Below are 22247 nucleotides of genomic sequence, written 5' to 3'. Positions count from 1 at the left end.
GGGCCCTCCCTCCCCACTTTCTTGCTGATTTACTTTCCTAATACAGACTTGAATCCTTCTCTGTGTCTTCCATTTGGCAGATGTTCAATTTAGAAAACTGGCAGCGGGCTCCAAGATTAACATTTTATCTTTTTTTTAGGAGGGGCTGGCGGTCTCTGCCTTCCTCTCCCTTCCATGGGGCCTGGGATTTGCCTGTGAAGAGTGGTGTGGGAAAATGCCCTTCGGGTGCCCCAGGGCATCGCTGGAGCACATCTGCTCCTTCTGAGCACCTGCTGAGGTCTTGGGGGGGGGGGGAACCAACCCCAGGCAGCTGGGTCTGGGATCAGCCTCTAATCCCAAGAGAGGAAGGCTGGAGGAGACCACTCTCTCTGCTCTTTAACGTTAGGCACTTTTGTAAATGCTTCCTTGGAATGAATGGCAGCTGGGAGTGTGGGATTGGGATTGGTTTTTTATATACTGCTTGACTGCAGAAAAACAACAACAACCTCAGGGCGGATTTACACCCCCCCAAAAAAGATGGAACAATAAACTTTTTGCTAAAACAGTCACAACCATACATTGGTACCTTGGTTCTCAAACGCCTTGGTACTCAAAACAACTTTACCCAAACACTGCAAACCCAGAAGTAGGCGTTCTGGTTTGCGAACTTTTTTTGGAAGTCAAACGTGCTCTGTTTTGAGTGTTGCGCTTCTGATTTGAATGCCACGCTTCTGTTTTGAGTGTTAACGCTGTGGTCTGTCTGTTTTTGCTATTTATTTTGCGTTTTGGTTTCTGTGGCTTTTTTTGTTTTGTTTTTGTGACTGTGTGGAACCCAGTCTGATTGATAGATTGTGTGACTGCAGTACATTGTTTATTGCTTTCATTTTATGCATCAGTGGTCTCGTTAGGTAGTAAAATTTATGTTAAACGGCTGTTTTAGGGGTTGTTTTTAAAAGCCTGGAATGGATTCATCCATTTTGTATTACAATGGACCCTCCAGTTATGTACTGCTCTGGATCCATAACTTTTGGGTTACGAATGCAGCAAACCCGGAAGTGTATACTTCCGGGTTTCGCCGCATGTGCAGAAGTGCTCTGTGCCCATGTGCAAAAGTGCTCAGTCGTGGCACATGTGTGTGCAGAAGCAGCGCCTCTGCCTATAGACTTTTTGGGTTGTGGACGGACCCCCAGAACAAATTTAATTCGTATCCGGGGGGTCCACTGTACTTTCTATGGGAAAGTGCACCTTGGTTTGGGAGTGCTTTAGTTTTGGAACGGACTTCCGGAACGGCTTAAGTTTGAGAACCAAGGTACCACTGTAATTCGAAGCTTAAAACTGCAAAATAATAGACTAAAACAAATCAAAAGGGGAGGGGAGGACTAGTGGGTTGTTTTCGTTTTATTTTTATTATGTATTTTGTGTTTATATATTGGGATTTTATGTTGTAGGCACCCCGAGACTGGCGGTACACAAATTTAAATGCCAAGAACAAAAAATCAAGGCTCGTACAAACTTTCCAAGCATCTGGACAGGCATGTCTAAATACACACTGCTTCAGCAATGGCTGAAAAGAATGCAGTGAAGGTTTTCCTGCCTGATATCAATAGGCAGGGAGTTCCAAAGTTGCCACATGAAACAATCAAGTTCTTACAGATGTGCAGGTAGTATGCGGAACCGCTGGCCTAAGGAGTCGACTGGGCATGTATGGAGCAAAGCGATCTCACGGGTTACATTTTAAAACATAACAAGGCGGTGTATGGCTTACAGGCTGAATCCAGACAGCGGTTTCCCTGAGATTTCCTTCCCTGGTTATAAGGCCGTGTTCTGTGTTCTTAGACTCCCACTGTAGTGGTTTGGGAAAGAAGTGTTCTGCTCTCTTGCAATTTTACTTTTGCCCATGGAAGTAAAAAGGTATCTCTACTCTTTGACCTCAGTTGCTCAGCAGGAATAGATTTGTTGCCAGCCTCTTGGATTCTCACAGATGAATGGAAAGTTACTGGGATGACGGTCCTTTGCACTGGTGTTTGTTTGTCCCTTATTTCTCCCTGATTTTATTACAGAGTAAGTTAATTTTATCTTGTTTATTTAATAACTCTGTTTTTTGCAACAACATTTTCTTGTGTTGTTTTTTTTGCGTCAGCATAATTCCACTGCCCCTCCCAGTGTGTCCTGAAGTCCTCCCTGCCCAAGAGAGATTTTGCCCACAGACCTCTCTCTTCCTGTGTAATGAATGAAGCATGTGTTGGGTTGCGTGCGTGTTTAAATAGTAAAGGACCAAATTGGCTCGGTTCCCCGTTAACATTTAACTTGCGCTCTGTGGCTTTCCATCTGCTGCAGGAATTTCTGAAATTGCTATGTTTCTCCAGCCTGATCCCTGGTTGCCCCAATGATGGTTGTACATCACGGGCTGGTTTGACGCAGAGGAATGGTGGAAGGAACCAGCTGGGGAACCCCCAAGAGAGGAAGGCTCAGAATCTGGGCAGTGGTAGTAGGACGACCATGAGTGGTTAGAGGAAGAAGAGGAGGTGTCAGAAGCTAAAGAGGCAACAGGGCTTGGTGAGCAGGGAGAGTCTGTGGCAGAGAGCAGTCCAGAAACTGAAGCTGAAGCTGAAGAAAGGGAGATGAGTCAGGTTGGTGAATAATAATAATAATAATAATAATAATAATAATAATAATAAATTTTATTTATACCCCACCCTCCCCAGCCAAGGCCAGGCTCAGGGCAGCTAACAAGCAATAATAAAAACAAGTTGAATGAATACAACTGGAAAACAAGATTAAAATACAACGTTAAAACATTGAAACATTAAAATGCAGCCTCATCACAGGAGGAGAAAGGAAACAAGAAAGAGGGGGAGGGAATCAAATTGACTCCCAAGTCAAAGGCCAGGTGGAACATCTCTGTCTTACAGGCCCTGCGGAAAGAAATCAGATCCTTCAGGGCCCTGGTCTCATAAGGCAGAGCGTTCCACCAGGCCGGAGCCAGAGTTGAAAAGGCCCTGGCTCTGGTTGAGAAGAAGCACAGGGGTCTCCCGCTCCTGCTGTGACCAGCTCCCCTCCTGCCTGGTCTGCCAGGACCAGGAGAGGCATGAAGAGGGAGGAGGTAAGGCAGGCAACGCTAGCATAGTCTCAGATTGCCTGGGTAAAACCCAGGAGAGGAGTTGTCTTAGGCAGCTGTGGGAAGGCTCTGCATCTGCCTCATAGGGGCAGATCTATTGAAGAGGAGTTTCTGTGCACTATAGACCTGGCAGACCTGAGCACATCCTGTTTCTTCTAATAAAGAAGTGGTGGTTTAGTGGTGGCTTGCTTCTGACACCCCATTCATTTCAACGGAGCTTGCACAGGAGAAATCCCTGCTGGACCCTAAGAGCTTGACTCTGCACATTCCACCAGCTGCCTTGATGCCTTGTCCCTTCCAAGGACACAGTTCTGGGTTTTAAGCTTTAAAGTCCTAAACAGCTTGAGATCCACCCTGGTACCTTCAGGACTGCTTTCTCCCCTGTGAGCTTTCCGAGATCATTCTTAGAAGTCCTTCCCTGGGTTCTCCGGCTGCAGGAAGGGGCTGTGAGCCTGGGGATTGGGAGTGGGACAACAATGAGTGGTCAGAGGGAGAAGACTGAGAGGAGGTGGTGTTGGAAGCTGAAGAGATAATAGGGCTTGGTCAGCTGGGAGAGTCTGCAGAAGAGAGAAGTCCAGAATTGAGGCAGAAGCTGCAGCAGGAGAGAATGGACACCAAGAGGCAGAGATGGGTCAGTCTGGCAAAGAGGCACAGGAAGGGTCTCCCTCCTGCTGCAATAAACTCCTCTCCCTCCTGGTCTCCCAGAACCAGGAGAGGCATGAAAAGGGCGTAGGAGAGATTGGCTGCATGCGAGTGTCGGTCGTTCAGAAAAAACCACCGGAGACAGCATTCGAAATTCGCAAGGTGTATTTTGCACCTGGCTATTGGCCGCTTGTGACCAAGCGAAGATGCCCAGGTGCCAGGATAGCACCTGGCGTCTCCACCATCTGGAGCTGCTTGCCTCGGGATCCCTGGATCTTGACTGTTTTCACATACAGTGGTACCCCAGGTTAAGTACTTAATTCATTCTGGAGGTCCGTTCTTAACCTGAAACTGTTGTGAACCTGAAGCACCACTTAACCGTCACAGTGTTCTGTTGCACCAGAAGCGGTTTAGTCCTGCTGGCCACATGACCCGGAAAGCTTTCTGAGGACAAACGCCGGCTCCCTCAGCCTGAAAGCGAGATGAACGCCGCAACCCCATAGTCGCCTTTGACTGGACTTCACCATCCAGGGGTCCTTTACGTTTACCTTTTTACAGCATTCGAGCGCAAAAAAACCAATTACAGAGGTACCTTGGGTTAAGAACCTAATTCGTTCCGGAGGTCTGTTCTTAACCTGAAACGGTTCTTAATCTGAAGCACCACTTTAGCTAATGGGACCTCCTGCTGCTGTCGCACGATTTCTGTTCTGATCCTGAAGCAAAGTTCTTAACCCAAGGTAATATTTCTGGGTTAATGGAATCTGTAACCTGAAGCGTCTGTAACCTGAAGCGTATGTAACCAGAAGCGTATGTAACCCGAGGTATCACTGTAAAAGCAAGGCAGATTGTCATAAAAGCGGCTAGCTGTTCAAAAAAGCAATAGGTAAACAGCTGCACAGGCCTGTTGGCATAAAACGATCTTTAAGAGATTCTCAAGAGTCAGAAAAGCTTGTTTGTGGCATTTGCACATTACGTGTGTGCGCACTTAAAATACCATTTGCAGTGTAATGTCTGAAGCAGTCCTGAGTATTTATTAGACCGGCAGCTATCTCCTTTTGCAAGATGCATGTGGGCAAGAAGCTAGATGTTTTGCATCATCACAGGAACTGACCCAAGGTGGGGAGTGGTGATATGACACAGGGAACTACCCTCCCTCCCTCAGTGAGTCACCTCATCTCTTGCTTCTGCTTGCGAGTGACTTCCTGTCTCTGCCCTTCTGTATAAAAGCAAAAACGCCAGATTGCCCCTGACTTGGAAAAATGGCAAGAGCAGAGCGGCAGAGGCCTTGAAAATATGGGAATTCCCGCAGGAGCCTCAAGAAGGTCGCTAGGAAGGAAGGCATGGACTACCACTGTTCACAGGAAGCCGAGGTGAGGGGCAGAACTTAGGTGCACAGGTGAGGCCACCGGTGGCCGAGGTTTAAGGGTGGTGTAGCAGTTAGAGCGAAGGACTGGGTTAAAATCTTTAACAGAGCCACGAAGCTCACTAGGTGGCCTTGGGCCAGTTGTTCAGCCTCGGCCCAGTCCTACTTCAAATAATAATAATAATAATAATTCATTATTTATACCCCGCCCAGCCACTCTGGGCGGCTTCCAACAAAACACTAAAATACAGTAACCTATTAAACATTAAAAGCTTCCCTAAACAGGGCTGCCTTCAGATGTCTTCTAAAAGTTTGGTAGTTATTTTTCTCTTTGACATCTGGTGGGAGGGCGTTCCACAGGGTGGGTGCCACTACCGAGAAGGCCCTCTGCCTGGTTCCCTGTAACTTGGCTTCTCGCAGCGAGGGAACCGCCAGAAGGCCCTTGGCACTGGACCTCAGTGTCCAGGCAGAACGATGGAGGTGGAGACGCTCCTTCAGGTATACTGGACCTCAAAGGGTTGTCGTGAGGATGAAACGAGGAGTAGGAGAGGAACTGCACACACCACCTTAAGCTCCTTGCAAGAAAGGAATGGGGTATAAAATGCAGTAATAAAACAAATAATTCCTGGTGAGCTGTTGCCGGTCAGTGTAGACAACACTGAATTAAAGGTCCCCTTCCAGCGCTACAATTCTAAGATTCTGTGACCCACAAATTCCCGACTCCCGCTGTGTTGGCTGGAAGCGGAGAAGGCAAGGCTGCCTTAGATCATTCAACAGATATCTTTGCAAACCACAATGGAGGCCTCAGGGAGCTTTTGGCTTTTTTTCTGGTTTCAATTGTAGAGTTCTGTCAACTCCAAAAAGAACCAGTCTGGTTAACAAAAAAAAAAAAGCAAAACTAGCCCAGGTTCCTTTTATGCTGCGAAACAAAACACAGCAGGGTGGGAAGTTCCCTTTGTTTCCAACCGAAGTCACGCCATGGAATGAACCGAAGGGAATCCTCTCCCCTGTTTTATCATCAGGGAAGCTTAATCATTACTTTCTGTGTTTGCAATTTTAGAGGGCTACTGTCTTTTAAAAAGAATTCATTTTTATTAAATTTTCCACTTTAACAATCCAATCCAATCACATTAAATACCGTATTTTTCGCTCTATAGGACGCACCGGACCATAGGATGCACCGGACCATAGGAGGGGGAGAACAGGAAAAAATATTTTTTTCCTTGTTCTCCCCCTCTAAAACAAGGTGCGTTCAAGAACAGGTTGGGGAACAGCGCAAAGGCTGCGCCCAGCTTTGCTGCTGCCCCCCAAGCTTGTGGGGCTGGCAGTGGGGAGGGGGAGCGCTGCTTTCCCCCACCGCCAGCCTCAAAGATCCCTGAAGCCTTTGGAGTGCAGCGGGACGTCGCGCTGCGCTCCAAAGGCTTTGGGTTCCTTTTGCTGACCCAAAGCCTTTGGAGCGCATTGTGAGTTCCCGCTGCACTCCAAAGGCTTGAGGCTTTGGGGACAGCCTTTGTAGCCTCTGCAGGGCAGCGCGGTGCCTTCACCCCACTGCCCTGCGGAGGCTTTGTGCAGCTAACCCCAAAGCTTTTGGAGCGCAGCGCGAGGTCCCACTGCGCTCCAAAGGCTTCAGGTGGCTATCCCTGAAGCCTGGAGAGCAAGAGGGGTCGGTGTGCACCGACCCCTCTCTCCAGGCTTCAGCAAAAGCAATGCGTAGCCTCTGGAGTGCGGAGGGAGAGCTCCCTCTGCGCTTTGAAGGCTTCGTGTTGCCTTCGCTGAAGCCAAGGAGCCTGCATTCGCTCCATAGGACGCACAAACATTTCCCCTTCATTTTTGGAGGGGAAAAAGTGCGTCCTATAGAGTGAAAAGGGGACGCAGGTGGCACTGTGGGTTAAAGCCTCAGCGCCTAGGGCTTGCCGATCGAAAGGTCGGCGGTTCGAATCCCTGCGGCGGGGTGCGCTCCCGCTGCTCGGTCCCAGCGCCTGCCAACCTAGCAGTTCGAAAGCACCTCCGGGTGCAAGTAGATAAATAGGGACCGCTTACCAGCGGGAAGGTAAACGGCGTTTCCGTGTGCGGCTCTGGCTCGCCAGAGCAGCGATGTCACGCTGGCCACGTGACCCGGAAGTGTCTCCGGACAGCGCTGGCCCCTGGCCTCTTAAGTGAGATGGGCGCACAACCCCAGAGTCTGTCAAGACTGGCCCGTACGGGCAGGGGTACCTTTACCTTTACCTTTATAGAGTGAAAAATACGGTATTCCAAATCATACATAGACATATCAAATAATCCAAATATTCTGCCAAATTATAAATTTTTAATAGGACTTCCTATGCTTCAAGCTCGGAACGAGAGCGCTACTCTCAAGTATCCTCTTGAGCAACCGGGCTCCCAACTTGCAGCGTATTGGGTCAGCTGCTTAGAAAAGCAGCTTTGGGGGGAGCAAACTGACACCCCTCCCCCAAAAAGCTCAATATGCTAAGAGGAAGTTTCAGTCTGAACACAGCTGGATAGTAGACTCCCTGCTTAGAAACCAGTCCACCTCCGCATATGTCTGTTTGGAATATGTGGAATGGGGTGGGGTTAGGGCAGCCCCAGCCGGCCCACAGCCTGCTTGCAGATGGCCAAGATCTTGTTTGCCAAAAAGCCTACAGTGCAATTCTGCCTTGCAAAAATGGGTCATCCTAGTGCAGTCCCCTCGCGATGCAGGAATCTCAGCTAAAGCATCCAGGGCAGATGACCCTCCAACTTCTGCTTAAAAACCTCCAAGGAAGGAGTCCACAACCTCCAGTGGGAGACCGTTCCACCGTCAAACGGCTCTCACTGTCCGAAAGCTCCTCCTCCTGTTTGGTCAAAATCTCCTTTCAATTCAATTCAAGTCCCACCCTCCAGAACAGGAGTAAATAAGTTTGTTCCTTCTTTGAGTGTGGTGGCACCATATTTTGGGACTGCCTGTGTTATCCGCACCAGGCAGGCTCCTTCCCTCCTCTTAAAATGTTGAGAGAAGTTTGTTTTATTTCTTTTTAGCTACTGTAGATTTGTATTATCTCTTGGATCATTCGGTCATTTTTTTTTTTAATCAATAGTTTAAATGCTTTACGTGTGCGCACGCATAAACTGCTTAGATGCTGGGATCAGCAAACTTTTTCAGCAGGGGGCCGGTCCACTGTCCCTCAGACCTTGTAGGGGGCCGGACTATATTTTTTTTTGGGGGGGGGGAGAGTGAATTCCTATGGCCCACAAATAACCCAGAGATGCATTTTCAATAAAAGCACACATTCTGCTCATGTAAAATACCAGGCAGGCCCCACAAATAAGCCAGAGATGCATTTTAAATAAAAGGACACAATTCTACTCAGGTAAAAAACATGCTGATTCCCAGACTGTCTGCGGGCTGGATTTAGAAGGCAATTGGGCCGCACCCGGCCCCCGGGCCTTAGTTTGCCTACCCATGGCTTAGAGGTTTTCTCGCAATCAAGAAAATGAAGTTTTTAAAAAGTGTAATAAGTCCCACATCTCTTCCTCAGGGGACCAACCAGATGACACTGGGTAGCCCACAAGCAATATTTAGCACTCTCTTCTATTTGTGATCCCCAGAAATTGGTCCTCAGAGCTTTAAGGCAAATGTTCAATTATATGCAAGTTGGCCTTCGTGCAAATTGGTTCTCAGGGTTTTTGGCTTATGAAGTTGCTGGACTGTTAAGATCTCCTGCAGATGCATATCTTAAAAGTCCCTTGCTGCAGTCGCCTAGGGCAGGGATGGGGAGCTTTTGTCCTCCAGATGTTGCTAAAACCGAACTCTCATCAACCCCAGCCGCCCTTGCAAGTGGTCAGCAACATCTGCAATACCACACCCTCCACACCCTGACCTATGGCCATTTTAAAAACTCTCTTGTCTCTACAAGATTAATTTGGTGTATAAAGATTTCTCTCAACGAACTTTGTGGAGATGGAAAGTTTTGTCTTGCAGTGTTGTTGTTGTTGTTGTTCTAGAATTGTCGAGCCCAATTCAAAGTGTTGATGCTAACCATTCAAGTCGCGGTCCAGTATACCTGAAGGAGCGTCTCCACCCCCATCGTTCAGCCCTGACACTGAGGTCCAGCACCGAGGGCCTTCTGGCAGTTCCTGCAATGCAAGAAGTGAGGTTACAGGGAACCAGGCAGAGGGCCTTCTCGGTGGTGGCTCCCGCCCCATGGAACGCCCTCCCATCAGATGTCAAAGAAATAAACAACCATTTGACATTTAGAAGACACCTGAAGGCAGCCCTGTTTAGGGAAGTTTTTAATGACCGATGTTTTAATATATTTTTAATCTTTGGTTGGAAGCCGCCCAGAGTGGCTGGCGGAGTAGAAATAATAAATTATTATTACAGTGGTACCTCGGGTTAAGAACTTAATTTGTTCCGGAGGTCCGTTCTTACCTGAAACTGTTCTTAACCTCAGGTACCACTTTAGCTAATGGGGCCTCCCACTGCCGCCACCGCACAATTTCTGTTCTAATCCTGAAGCAAAGTTCTTAACCTGAGGTACAATTTATGGGTTAGCAGAGTCTGCAACCTGAAGCGTCTGTAACCCGAGGTACCGCTGTATTATTATTAGTTTGTTTCCAGTACCGACTTCCATCATTTTGTGCTTGCCTGAAAGCAAGCAGAGAGAACGCTGTTTAGATCCTACAGGTGCTCCCAGGCTATTTGTGCATCTCACAATTGCAAGCTTTGTCAGCAGCTTGACCAAAGAGTTGGCCAACTTCCTAGGCGTCCGATTTCGCAACCTGGCAGAAGCTTTTCCAAGCTGAACGTGCTTTCCCACGGACCTCGGCCTGCAGCCATGGGTTCCTTTTAACCAGAGTATATTTATTGCAGTGGGGGGAGGGAGGCAGGCAGTGCATGTGGTGAACAACTGCTGGGGGGCATGGATGGGGGTACAGTGAGGGGCAAGTATCCGACCTGGATGGCCCTCTTATCATGGATGCTTTAGTTGAGATTCCTGCATTGGATTAGATGACCCCTGGGGTCCCTTCCAAGCAGGGTGGATAAAAATCAAATAATAAGATTTTTAAATTTCAAATTGGATTTTTAAAATAAAATGCTTTTGTAGGAAAAACCTTTCTGAAGATCCTTTTTCTATTTAAGTTACATTATAGTCCAAAGGCTATTCATCAGGAAATAAGGATTTATTTTTCATGTGAGCTAAAACTCACATGGATACATATACTATACTATAACATTATTGTTTTAGTTAAATAAATTGTTTAAATTGTTATTAAGGAAATGATTCTTTTTCTCCTTCCAATAAAGTACAGCAGAAAAGTTGTCCAAATATAAACAGTTAACTTACTAAACCTCACAATAATTTCATAATTATCTTGTCTATGTATTTCTAATAGTGTAACCAAATCAGTAAATTTTGATTTAACTGTAAAAACTACTGTGAACATTTATTATTCCAAAAATGAAACCTTCCTCTGGTTCCAAATATTAAGATTAAACCAGCAAGAATGAGTTTTTCTGTGAAAAAAAATAAAATGATTTAAATCAAGTCTTACTGACTAGTGATTTAAATCATGATTTGAATCGATTTGATTTGATTTAAATCAAATCCACCCTTCTTCCAACGCTACAGTTCCATGATTCCATGACAGCTGAGTTGCTGTTGCTTTTAGAGAAGGAGAGGGATGAGGCATTGGGGAGGTCAGTGTAGTGCAGACACACCAGCAGAGCCATTCCAGCACTCCTGCCGGCGTGTTTGCTCTGTGCCCAGCTCCCCGCAACCCTCTGTGTCCCAGCAAGCAGCAGTGACTTGGCTGCTGGGGGGTCAGGTGAGCGCCACCACCTGGAGTCTGGGGGCCAGTTTTAAGCTGACTTGCTGAACAGACCCAAACAGTTGGTTTTATACAACTTAAATTATCCATTGGGAGCCAGTGCCCTCTCCGTTGTGGCTGGACTGCAGTTCCCATCATCCCCGGAAAAGGGCCACAGGGCACAATGGGTCACTGCGTCTGGCTGTTAACCAGAAGGCCGGTGGTTCGAACCCAACCATGGGATAACAATGGGCAGGACTCCTGCCTTCCGGGGGTCGGACTAGATGACCCTTGGTGTCCGTTCCAACTCTACAATTCTGTGATATTTAAGTTCTCCAGCCCTGTTGGAAAACCTAAGGACACAGACTTGTTGAAACACACTGCTAAGGTGTTTTTAAGCCAGAAAGTTTATCTGTCCAAAGTTCACTTAGTTCGAGGAATGGTGGTGATATGTGGAAAAACAGGAATCCTGTATCAATGTTTCCCACCCCCTTCTGTTACTTATAAAGGAATGTCCAGGGGTGATGGATGTAAAAGTCCTATTTCAGATGGAACAAGTGTAGAGTAAGGCTGGTGCAATGTTGAGAAACTCCAGGGCTCGCAAAGTGGAATCGGAAACTGTGGCTTGAAGTGGATGTGCAAACCATGGTTTGCGCTACAGATGGTTTGTTGCAAACCACAGTTCACGGCCGCTGTTTCCTCTCCAGACGCCGGCACGCAGTGGAGGAGACAGGAGCAGGTGCATAAAGTGTGGAGAGAACGTAGAAACTACCGATGAAACTACACCTGAAAGCAGACACACACCTTCAAAACTTGATTTGCCAGTTGTCGATTTGGAAGGTTGCGCTGATTTTTTGGCACGGGGACTGAGCTGGGCCTCTTTCTAAGTCAGGGGCAAAGTCCCTCTTTGCATATAGGGATTTAAGAGCAGAAACTCCGTTCAGCTGGAGCAAGCCGGTCTCAAAACGCTGGAAAAACAAGCTTCCTCCTTTGAACAGTTTTGCTGCCCTTCTAGAATCCTGCTTTTTTGGCCAGACCTGAAGCTCAACTCTCTCATCTCATGGAATATTCCACATGCTGACATTCGAGGCTGCGTTCCAGCTGGCTGCTCTTAGCAATTTCAGATTGAAAAGGGGGGGTGGCATTTTCAGGGAGGTGTGCCCGGGCTCTTAAATGCACAGAAAAAGTCTCAGTGCCAAACCAGTACAGCGTAGCACTTGTTGCTGACCGGTCTGCAGGTACGAGGCAGAATCCAAATCTGGGCACGGCAGATTGTGTACTTAGGTGTCATAATTTCAGTTGACTGACTTCCACATTTGATGTCGGGACTTTCCACTGACAAATGCAGAAAAGCAGAGGCGAAAACAAGGCTTGGCCTTCCTTTGGACCCGTGTGCAGCAATTTAGAGCTTGCAAGACCCAGAGTCTTGCCAGCCTGGGCTTCCCCATTCATTTCAATGGAAGATCCAGCACTGCCCAGGTATCCTCTTGCATTTACTGAATGGTCACATCCTCTTGATTCCCCCCACTTTACCGTGTTTGCTAGGTGCGTTTCTACTTAAAAGCACCTCAACTGACAGGCAGTTAACAATGAATGAAATGTAAACGGTACATCATTTTTTAAAATGATGCATTTTTAAAAAACAACATTTTTAACAAAACAAAAGACAAACCCCACCGAAACCTTGGGAAGCGCCATAGATAGCTCAGTGATAAAACACTTGAATTGCATGCAGAAATTTGGGTTACTGCAATGCATTGCATGTGAGCCAGAAACCAGAGCTTTTGTAATAAGTTTGGCTACTTATTGGGGTGCCCAAACCACGTGCCCATTGCATCTCTTAAAAGAATTCAAGGTTTTGCAGACAGCTTACCCAAAGATGTGCCTTCTCCCTATTTGATGACTTTTGTTGGCTGTTCACAACATGCTTACGCAACCAGACCTTCTGTTTTTAGTTCCAAAAATCTGTGTCGATGGTTTTACGTTGCCTGGCTCACCTGTTGGCATTTTGCGATAGATTTGATTGATATTCTGACTTGACTTCTGTTACTGTATTTGCCTGTATGCCACTTTGTAGACTAAAAGGAGGTATAAAACACACAAGTAAACTATTCTCTGGTGCAGCTCTCAATAGTTCAAATATTGTTAAAACTGTTGGGAGTCAGAAACCTTTGCCGACTTGCTGCAAGTCATCCAGAAATCTACCAGTAGGACCAGATCAACGATTTTGGCCCACCAGTAACTTTCTGCTGTGTTCTTTTTCTTTGCAGGTAGCTGTATCCAGTTGGGTGGCCGGCAGTCCCTCGGGGTACCATGAAGTTTTCGGGACCCCTGGAGAGCCAGAGATTGAGTCTCCTTCTGGAGACGGCAATCTCTAGGGAAGCTCAGATATGGAAAGTGCACCTGCGCAGAATTCAGCCCAGTCAGGTAAAGTTGAGTGGGTTGATTTGTCGGTTTAGCGCAGGGTTTTCCAAACTGATTGAGTTCACTGACCCCCTTCATGAGCTTGCAAAGTTGTCCTCAAACTCACAGGCATTGGAAGTGAAATAAAGTTAAGAAATACCTATATATAAGCAACACTTCTTAATCATCAATCGCCATTACTTAGAAATCCTAAAATGTAAAAAATACGGACTATCGTGCGGTGGAGTCATCTTATTAAATGCAGAGGTTCCTTGCTGGGAGGGGAGATGCATTCTGTTTTTCTGAGGCTCATAGTTTCTCTGTCCTCCATCAATCGCGGACTGTGGTTCGGGGGGCGGGGGAGGAGTAGCGTTGTTAATCCGGGAGGATTGCTCTTTCAGAACTCTACCATTACCGGTGATCTCCGGCATTGAATGTGTTGGTCTCGTGTGGGGCACCAAGGAGAGCTTGGCTGTCTGGCTGGTGTACCGACCACCCAGCACACCTGCAGCCACCCTGTCAGACCTGCTGGAGGTGGTGGCGGGCTGGGCCTTGGACTTCCCAAACCTACTGGTTTTGGGAGACTTCAACGTCCATGCCGATGCCGCTCCCTCCTCACAGGCTCTGGACCTAGTGACTTCCATGGCAACACTAGGGCTCTCCCAGTTTGTTTGGGGCCCCACTCATCAAGCAGGCCACACGCTGGATCTGATCTTTGGGGCTGGCATAGATGTGATCATGCTCCCCGCTGTGGAAGTGCCATGGCCTGATCACTACGCTCTGAAAGCCAAGATTGACTTCCCGCTCCTCCCTGGCTCGGGTGGCGAACCTATTTGGGCTCGTCCACGAAAACTGATGGATCCTGATAGATTCCGACAAGCCTTGCGGAACCCTGCTCCTCCTGGCGACTCATTAGATGACCTTGTCGCCTTGGCAGCCATTGATGAGATCGCGCCTAAGCACCCTCTGCGACCCTGTCGAAACCGGGCACCTTGGTTTACTGAAGCGGGATCTCAGACGGCTAGAGCGAGTATGGCGACGGACTCGTGACGGAGCCTCAAGAACATCTTATAGGACGCTTATGAAAGCCTATGAGATGGCTATGAAAGCTGCTAAGAAATCTTACTTTGCAGCTTCCATTGCATCTGCTAGCTCTCGCCCGGCACAACTTTTTAGAATAATTGGGTCAATAACGTCCTTAGGAGGACAACCAAATTTAAGCACAAATTCAACCCACAGCTGTGAGGCATTCGCGAGCTTTTTTGCGGAGAAAGTCCTGTTGCTCCGCCGTGATCTCCCTGCCAATTTAGATACAGTGACTGAACTGGAGGCCCCTCGACTGACTTCAGGTCCAGTGTTGGACCATTTCGATCGGATACTCCCTACTGATGTGGATAGATTCCTCCAAGTTGGTAGGCCCACCACCTGCCTCCTTGATCCGTGCCCGTCTTGGCTGATTAGGGAGTGTCCAGATGTTGCGCGGACCCCCCTGGTTGAAATTATCAATTTGTCCCTTGACACGGGGACATTCCCAGGGGAACTGAAGGAAGCAGTGGTGTGTCCACTCTTAAAGAAAACTTCATCAGATCCCTTAGACCTATCCAATTACCGCCCAGTTTCAAATCTTCAATACAGTGGTGCCTCGCAAGACGAAAAGAATCCGTTCCGCGATTCTCTTCGTCTAGCGGTTTTTTCGTCTTGCGAAGCAAGCCCATTGATGGCTTAGCGGATTAGCGCTATTAGCGGTTTAGCGGATCAGCTGATAAGCGGCTTAGCGGCTTAGAAAAAGGGGGGGGGGAGAAAAAAAACCCCGCAGGAACTCGCAAGACATTTTCGTCTTGTGAAGCAAGCCCATAGGGAAATTTGTTTTGCGAAGCGCCTCCAAAACGGAAAACCCTTTCGTCTAGCGGGTTTTCCATCTTGCGAGGCGTTTGTCTTGCGGGGCACCACTGTACCTGGGTAAGGTAATTGAGAGAGCGGTTGCTAAACAGCTTGGTAGGTTTCTGGAGGAAACATTGGCATTAGATCCATTTCAGTCCGGTTTCCGTCCTGGTTTTGGGACGGAGACGGCTCTGGTTGCCCTAACAGATGATCTCCGTAGACAACTGGATTGAGGCAGGTCAGGACTGCTGATCCTTTTAGATTTGTCAGCAGCCTTTGACATGGTCGATCATGATCTTCTGGACCACCGCCTCGCAGACGTGGGGATACAGGGCATAGCCCGTAACTGGTTGTGCTCTTTTATCTCTGGTCGGGGACAGAGGGTGGCACTAGGGAGGGAAATGTCGTCGTGCCACTCCTTGGTGTGTGGAGTGCCGCAGGGCGCAATTCTCTCCCCGATGCTTTTTAATATCTTTATGCGCCCCCTTGCCCAGATTATCCGGAGCTTTGGGCTGGGCTGTCACCAATATGCTGATGACACTCAGCTCTATCTGCTGATGGATGGCCACACCGACTCTGCCCCGAACACACTGACCAGATGCTTGGAAGCTGTGGCTGGATGGTTTCGTGGGAGCCAATTGAAACTAAATCCTTCGAAGACAGAGGTCCTATGGCTAGGTTGGGATGGCATGGGGATGAGGGACCAACTCCCTTCTCTTGCGGGGGCCCAATTAGTGCCATTGCCTTCCGTTAAGAGTTTGGGTGTAATCCTTGACGCCTCCCTTTCCATGGAGGCGCAAGTTACAGCAACAGCCAAGGCGACATTTTTCCACCTTCGCCGCATCAAGCAGTTGGTCCCTTACCTTTCCCGCCCCGACTTGGCCACAGTGATCCATGCGACGGTCATCTCCAGGCTTGACTACTGTAATTCGCTCTACGCGGGGCTGCCCTTGAAGCTGTCCCAGAAACTCCAGCGGGTACAGAATGCTGCAGCGAGGCTCCTCACGGGGTCTCTGCCATGGGAGCATATTCACCCAGTGCTTTTCAAGCTGCACTGGCTCCCGGTGGAGTACAGGGTCAGATTTAAGGTGCTGCTTTTGACCTTTAAAGCCCTTCACGGCCTAGGACCCTCGTACCTACGGGACCGCCTCTCCTGGTATGCCCCACGGAGAGCCTCAGGGTCCATAAATAACAACACTCTAGTGGTCTCTGGCCCTAAGGAAGTTAGATTGGCTTCAACCAGAGCCAGGGCCTTTTCAACTCTGGCTCCGCCCTGGTGGAACGCTCTGCCTCATGAGGCCAGGGCCCTACAGGATCTGATTTCTTTCCGCAGGGCCTGTAAGACAGAGTTGTTCCGCCTGGCCTTTGGCTTGGAGCCAATTTGATTCCCTCCCTCCCTCTCTTTCTTTTTTCTTTTCCTTCTCCTCCTGCGATGAGGCTACATTTTAATATTTTAATGTTCCATTATTTTAATGTTGTATTTTATTTTTGTTTTTAAGTTGTAATCATTCATCTTGTTTTTATTATTGCTTGTAAGCCGCTCTGAGCCCGGCCTTGGCTGGGAAGGGCGGGGTATAAATAAAAAATTATTATTATTATTATTATTATTATTATTATTATTATTATAGTTCCTTATTAATTTGTTCACAGTACACCTGAAGGAGTGTCTCCACCCCCATCGCTCAGCCCTGACACTTGAAGTCCACCTCCGAGGGCCTTCTGGTGGTTCCCTCCCTGCGAGAAGTGAGGTTACAGGGAACCAGGCACAGGGCCTTCTTGGTAGTGGCACCCACCCTGTGAAACGCCCTCCCATCAGATGTCAAGGAAATAAACAAATATCTGACTTTTAGAAGGCAGCCCTGTTTAGGGAAGTTTTTAATGTTTGATGTTTTATTATATTTTTAATACAGTCATGCCTAGGAAGCCAAACAGAATATGTTCTGGAAGTCAGTTCGACTTCCAAAATGTTTGACTTCCAAGGCACGTCTTCTGATTGGCTGCAGGAGCTTCCTTCAGCCAATCGGAAGTCCCGCCAGATATTCGGCTTCCAAAAGAACGTTCACAAACTGGAACACTCACTTCTGGGTTTGCGGCGTCTGGGAGCCAAAACGTTTGACTGCTTAGGTTTTCGTTAACCAAGGTACGACTGTATTTTGTTGGAAGCCACCCAGAGTGGCTGGGGAAACCCAGCCAGATGGGTGGGGTATAAATAATAATAATAATAGTAATAATAATAGTTATTATTATTATTATTCACACTATACATAGGAAGCATTTTCCCGACCCCAAGCCCTTTTTGATCCAAGTCTTTATTCACCCCATATAAGGGGGGAGAGGGTCAATATTTACTACTTTGGGAAACCCTGATATCAGGAATTTTCAGGAGCCACCCCACATTTTCAAGAGACTGGGGATGGCCTTTAACATTGCTTTCTTTCAAGTAGCTCGACCCATTCAATCAAGAGGTCCATTTATTTATATTGAGGTGGGACCGTGACGTTTAATTCCTCCGCATGAGTAATGCTTTGTTTGGGGAGCGGATGCACAGCGCTTTAAAGAACAGGCTGTGCTATACGGCTACAGTTGTTAAAACATTTCTGCAAGGAGCACACATGTGGAACAGCCTAATTGATGCTGACTCCCATATTTATTGGATTACGAAAATTCACACTTAAGGAGTTGACCGCTGCTGGGCAACACTTTTGGGAAATGCCTTACGCTCGATTTCTGCGGCTGCCTAAAGGCTCCTGGTATTTTGCAGAACATCAGGAATTTAGATTTGCGCAATTAAAGTGGATTAAGGTGACCATACTGCAATGAATCCACTTTCTACCCTGATACTCCGTTGATTTAGTAAGATTTGCCCAAAGGCTCAGGAGACACCTGCAACATACTTTTAAAATACTCGTCTACAGCTCCAAACAGTCATGGTTTCACCCCAAGCATGCTGGGAACTGTAGTTTGTTCAGGCTGCTTGGGAGTTCTCTGTTCCTCCCCTCTCCTTCGCTGAGCTGCAGTTCCCAGAGTTCTCTGTGAGGAGATCTGGGGTCTCAGCACCCCTAGCAAACTACAGTTCCCAGGATATATATATATATATTTGCGGAAAGTCATGACGGTTCAATGTATTTTTAAATGCATAGTGCAGAAGGGGCCAAAATTTGATGAGAGCATCTGGAGGAAGACTTAGGACGAGGCACAATAAGGTGTTGTTGGCAACAGCTGGATCTGTTCGTTGCTTTAGGCCTTGTGGAGAAGGGCATCATGATAGATTGTTGTTTAGTCGTTTAGTCGTGTCTGACTCTTCGTGACCCCGTGGACCAGAGCACGCCAGGCACTCCTGTCTTCCACTGCCTCCCGCAGTTTGGTCAAACTCATGCTGGTAGCTTCGAGAACACTGTCCAACCATCTCGTCCTCTGTCATCCCCTTCTCCTTGAGCCCTCCATCTTTCCCAACATCAGGGTCTTTTCCAGGGAGTCTTCTCTTCTCATGAGGTGGCCAAAGTATTGGAGCCTCAGCTTCAGGATCTGTCCTTCCAGTGAGCACTCAGAATGGATAGGTTTAATCTTCTTGCAGTCCATGGGACTCTCAAGAGTCTCTTCCAGCACCAGAATTCAAAAGCATCAATTCTTCGGCGATCAGCCTTCTTTATGTTCCAGCTCTTACTTCCATACATCACTACTGGGAAAACCATGGCTTTAACTATACGTACCTTTGTTGGCAAGGTGATGTCTCTGCTTTTTAAGATGCCATGATATGTTATTCACTATATTAAATCTGTTGTGTGGCTGTGGCCTTGCATAGCTCAGTCCCATAACCACTGCATTGTATAAGCTGTCAGAGATTTGCAATGGGAGGAGCGTGTTTCCATTCGCCCTCATGGTATCTATGGCAACCAAGGGATGCTTTCATCTGTGTTCCAGCAGCAGTACATAGGTTTAATTATTATGGTCTTGCATCCCAAGCTATAGGCATTTTGCTGGCATGGGTTCCGTGTCAAGCACTTTAAATTGTTGCGGGGACAGATTGTCCCTTTCAAAAATTATGTTGAGCCGGTCATTGTCAAGCCACAGAGCCAAGCTTGTTCGTTCCCACCTTTTGCAGAACGGAATCCTTTGTGGTTTCATATTTGCGTTCAGGTCAATTAGTTTGGGATTGCTGTTGGCTAGCTGTCAGGCATAAAAAAACCCAAACCCATGTGGGTGTGACAAAGGTAAAGGGGACCCTGACCATTAGGTCTAGTCTCGGACGACTCTCGGATTGTGGTGCTCATCTCGCTTTATTGGCCAAGGGAGCCGGCATACAGCTTCCGGGTCATGTGGCCAGCATGACTAAGCCGCTTCTGGCGAACCAGAGCAGCGCACGGAAATGCCGTTTTTACCTTCCCACCGGAGCGATACCTATTTATCTACTTGCACTTTGATGTGCTTTCGAACTGCTAAGTTGGCAGGAGCAGGGAACCGAGCAATGGGAGCTAACTCCGTCGGGAGATAAAGCGAGATGAGCGCCGCAACCCCAGAGTTGGCCACGCCTGGACCTAATGGTCGGGGGTCCCTTTACCTTTTCCTTTAATATTGCTTTAACTGTTTATAGCAGATGGGGCTGAGTCGTGTTAAGGGAGCGGCAATGTTCAGTCTACACCGCCAGCGATAGCTCTCTAGGACCTAATGCAGAGGACTTTCTTAGAGCGCAAACTACATGGAGGTGCAAGGATTTGAACTTTGTGCCTGATAGGTGTCTGTTGATTGTAGCTCCGTTTAAAAGAGAGAGGGGGGGAGAGACAGATAAAAATCTCTATATAAGCATTTTAACGGGACACCAACTTAGGACCTGAAAGTTTCCACTTAAGTAAGTCTGCTTCCTCCTACTCACTAGGTCAGCATCTGCGCTTGGAAGCAACTTGCATTTATTTTTAACACCGTGTTTCCACTGGATTATCAGGTTCTTTCCTGCGTTAACATTAAGTTGTTTGGCATTGATTCAGACTGGGCTTTTAGAAGCTGAAATTCTGATAAATTGCTTTGAGCCAAATACGTAATGTAAGTTTTTTTTTGTTTTTTTTTAAGGACACGTTTTAAAGTGGTTAGGATTCCTGAGTTCATTTCAGGGGGGGCTGGGGGGGGAACAGTGGGGGCCTGAGGCAAAAAAAAAACAAAAAACAAATATGTCACCACAGAGAAATATATTTGAGTGTTTGTCAATCCTGGGTTTATTGCAGTGATATAAAATCATTCGTTTTGGAATTGGCACACATGAAGAATATATCACAAGGGACTCTGGACTTTTCTGTTGAAACAAGGTACTTCAGCTTAGTGCTAGCTACAGATTTTTTATTTTCTCAGTCAAAGGTCAACAGTCTCCTAACTAACTAATCTGAAGATACCGTATTTATTAATACTCTCTCAGTTCATTGCACTAGGAAACTGTGTCCTGTTAACACTGTGCTTACTGCTGCAAATGTCCCGATCATTGACAGGGCATTTGCAAGGCTGTGCCTGCTGTAAAAGTAAAATTCTCTGCCCAAGGTGACTTTAAAATTCTGCAATAAAAAAGCTGGCTACTGGCCTGTGCACTTAAAAGTAGCATGCAAATAGCTTAAACCTTTGCATGTTTTCAGTGGTACCAGCTTGAAGGTAATTGTCTCAGGTGGCAATCCTATACACATAAGAATATAAGATTAGCGCGGTGGATCAGGCCAGTTGACCATTTGGTCATAGAATCATAGAATTGTAGAACTGGAAAGGAATCTCAGCTAAAGAATCCCTGACAGATGGCCATCCAACCCTTGCTTAAAAACTTCCAAGGAAGGAGAGTCCACCATCTCCCAAGGGAGACCGTTCCACTGTCCATCAGCTCTTACTGTCAAAAAGTTCTTCCTGATGTTGAGTCAGAATCTCCTTTCTTGTGACATAGAATCATAGAATCATAGAGTTGGAAGAGACCACAAGGGCCATTGAGTCCAACCCCCTGCCAAGCAGGAAACACCATCAGAGCACTCCTGACATATGGTTGTCAAGCGTCTGCTTAAAGACCTCCAAAGAAGGAGACTCCACCACACTCCTTGGCAGCAAATTCCACTGTCAAACAGCTCTTACTGTCAGGAAGTTCTTCCTAATGTTTAGGTGGAATCTTCTTTCTTGTAGTTTGGAGCCATTGCTCCGTGTCCGCTTCTCTGGAGCAGCAGAAAACAACCTTTCTCCCTCCTCTATGTGACATCCTTTTATATATTTGAACATGGCTATCATATCACCCTTAACCTCCTCTTCTCCAGGCTAAAGATGCCCAGCTCCCTTAGCCGTTCCTCATAAGGCATTGTTTCCAGGCCTTTGACCATTTTGGTTGCCCTCCTCTGGACACGTTCCAGTTTGTCAGTGTCCTCCTTGAACTCTGGTGCCCAGAACTGGACACAGTACTCCAGGTGAGGTCTGACCAGAGCAGACTTGAAGCCATAGGCTCTGGTCCTACCCTCCAGAGCAGGAGAAAACGAGCTTGCTCCATCTTCCATGTGACAGCCCTGGAGATATTTGAAGATGACTATCATATCTCCTCTTTTCCAGGCTAAACATACTTAGCTCCTTCAACTGTTCCTCATAAGGCTTGGTTTCCAGACCCTTGATCAACATGGTCGCCCTGCTCTGCACATGTTCTAGCTTGTCAATATCCTTCTTAGATTGTGGCGCCTAGAACTGGACCTGTCCTCTAGAGGAGGAGAAAACAAGCTTGCTCCATCTTTCATGTGACAGCCCTGTAGATATTTGAAGATGGTTATCCTATCTCCTCTCAGTCTCCTCTTTTCCAGGCTCAACCATTCCTCATAAAGCTTGGTTCCCCAGACCTTTGATCATCTTGGTTGCTTTCCTCTGCACACGTTCCTGCTTGTCAATATGCTTCTGAAATTGTGGCGTCCAGAACTGGGCACAATACTTCAGACGGATGCCAGCAACAGTTGTCTTCAGGTTTGAATTCCATTTCCACAGAATTCAGTTTGTAATAACTACGAAATGCAGTGTAAGGAAGTAAAGCAAGCGATCAAAAGACAAGTGAAAATCAATACAAAATATTTAATGCGATGG

General features: G+C 47.2%; 1 protein-coding gene across 3 annotated transcripts in view; it reads left to right on the top strand.

Annotated features, from left to right (window-relative positions):
- The window catches only part of CCNI (cyclin I), a 57574-nt gene that overhangs the window by 14480 nt on the left and 20847 nt on the right, over positions 1 to 22247 (top strand). Inside the window, exons 1-2 of one of the 3 annotated variants that reach the window (XM_079991035.1) lie at positions 5087 to 5109; positions 13163 to 13319. The exons of 1 other annotated variant lie outside the window; for it this stretch is intronic. In XM_079991035.1, coding sequence (XP_079847161.1) covers positions 13206 to 13319 — 114 coding nt within the window. In that variant the 5' untranslated portion in view covers positions 5087 to 5109; positions 13163 to 13205. Of the gene's footprint in view, positions 1 to 5086; positions 5110 to 13162; positions 13320 to 22247 lie in introns of those variants that run through there. One more of the 3 variants, XM_079991034.1, reaches the window with a different exon arrangement.

The sequence above is a fragment of the Podarcis cretensis genome (assembly GCF_951804945.1).
Source record: "Podarcis cretensis genome assembly, chromosome: 9".
Lineage (NCBI taxonomy): Eukaryota > Metazoa > Chordata > Lepidosauria > Squamata > Lacertidae > Podarcis > Podarcis cretensis.
This window is presented reverse-complemented; position numbering and strand designations above follow the sequence as displayed.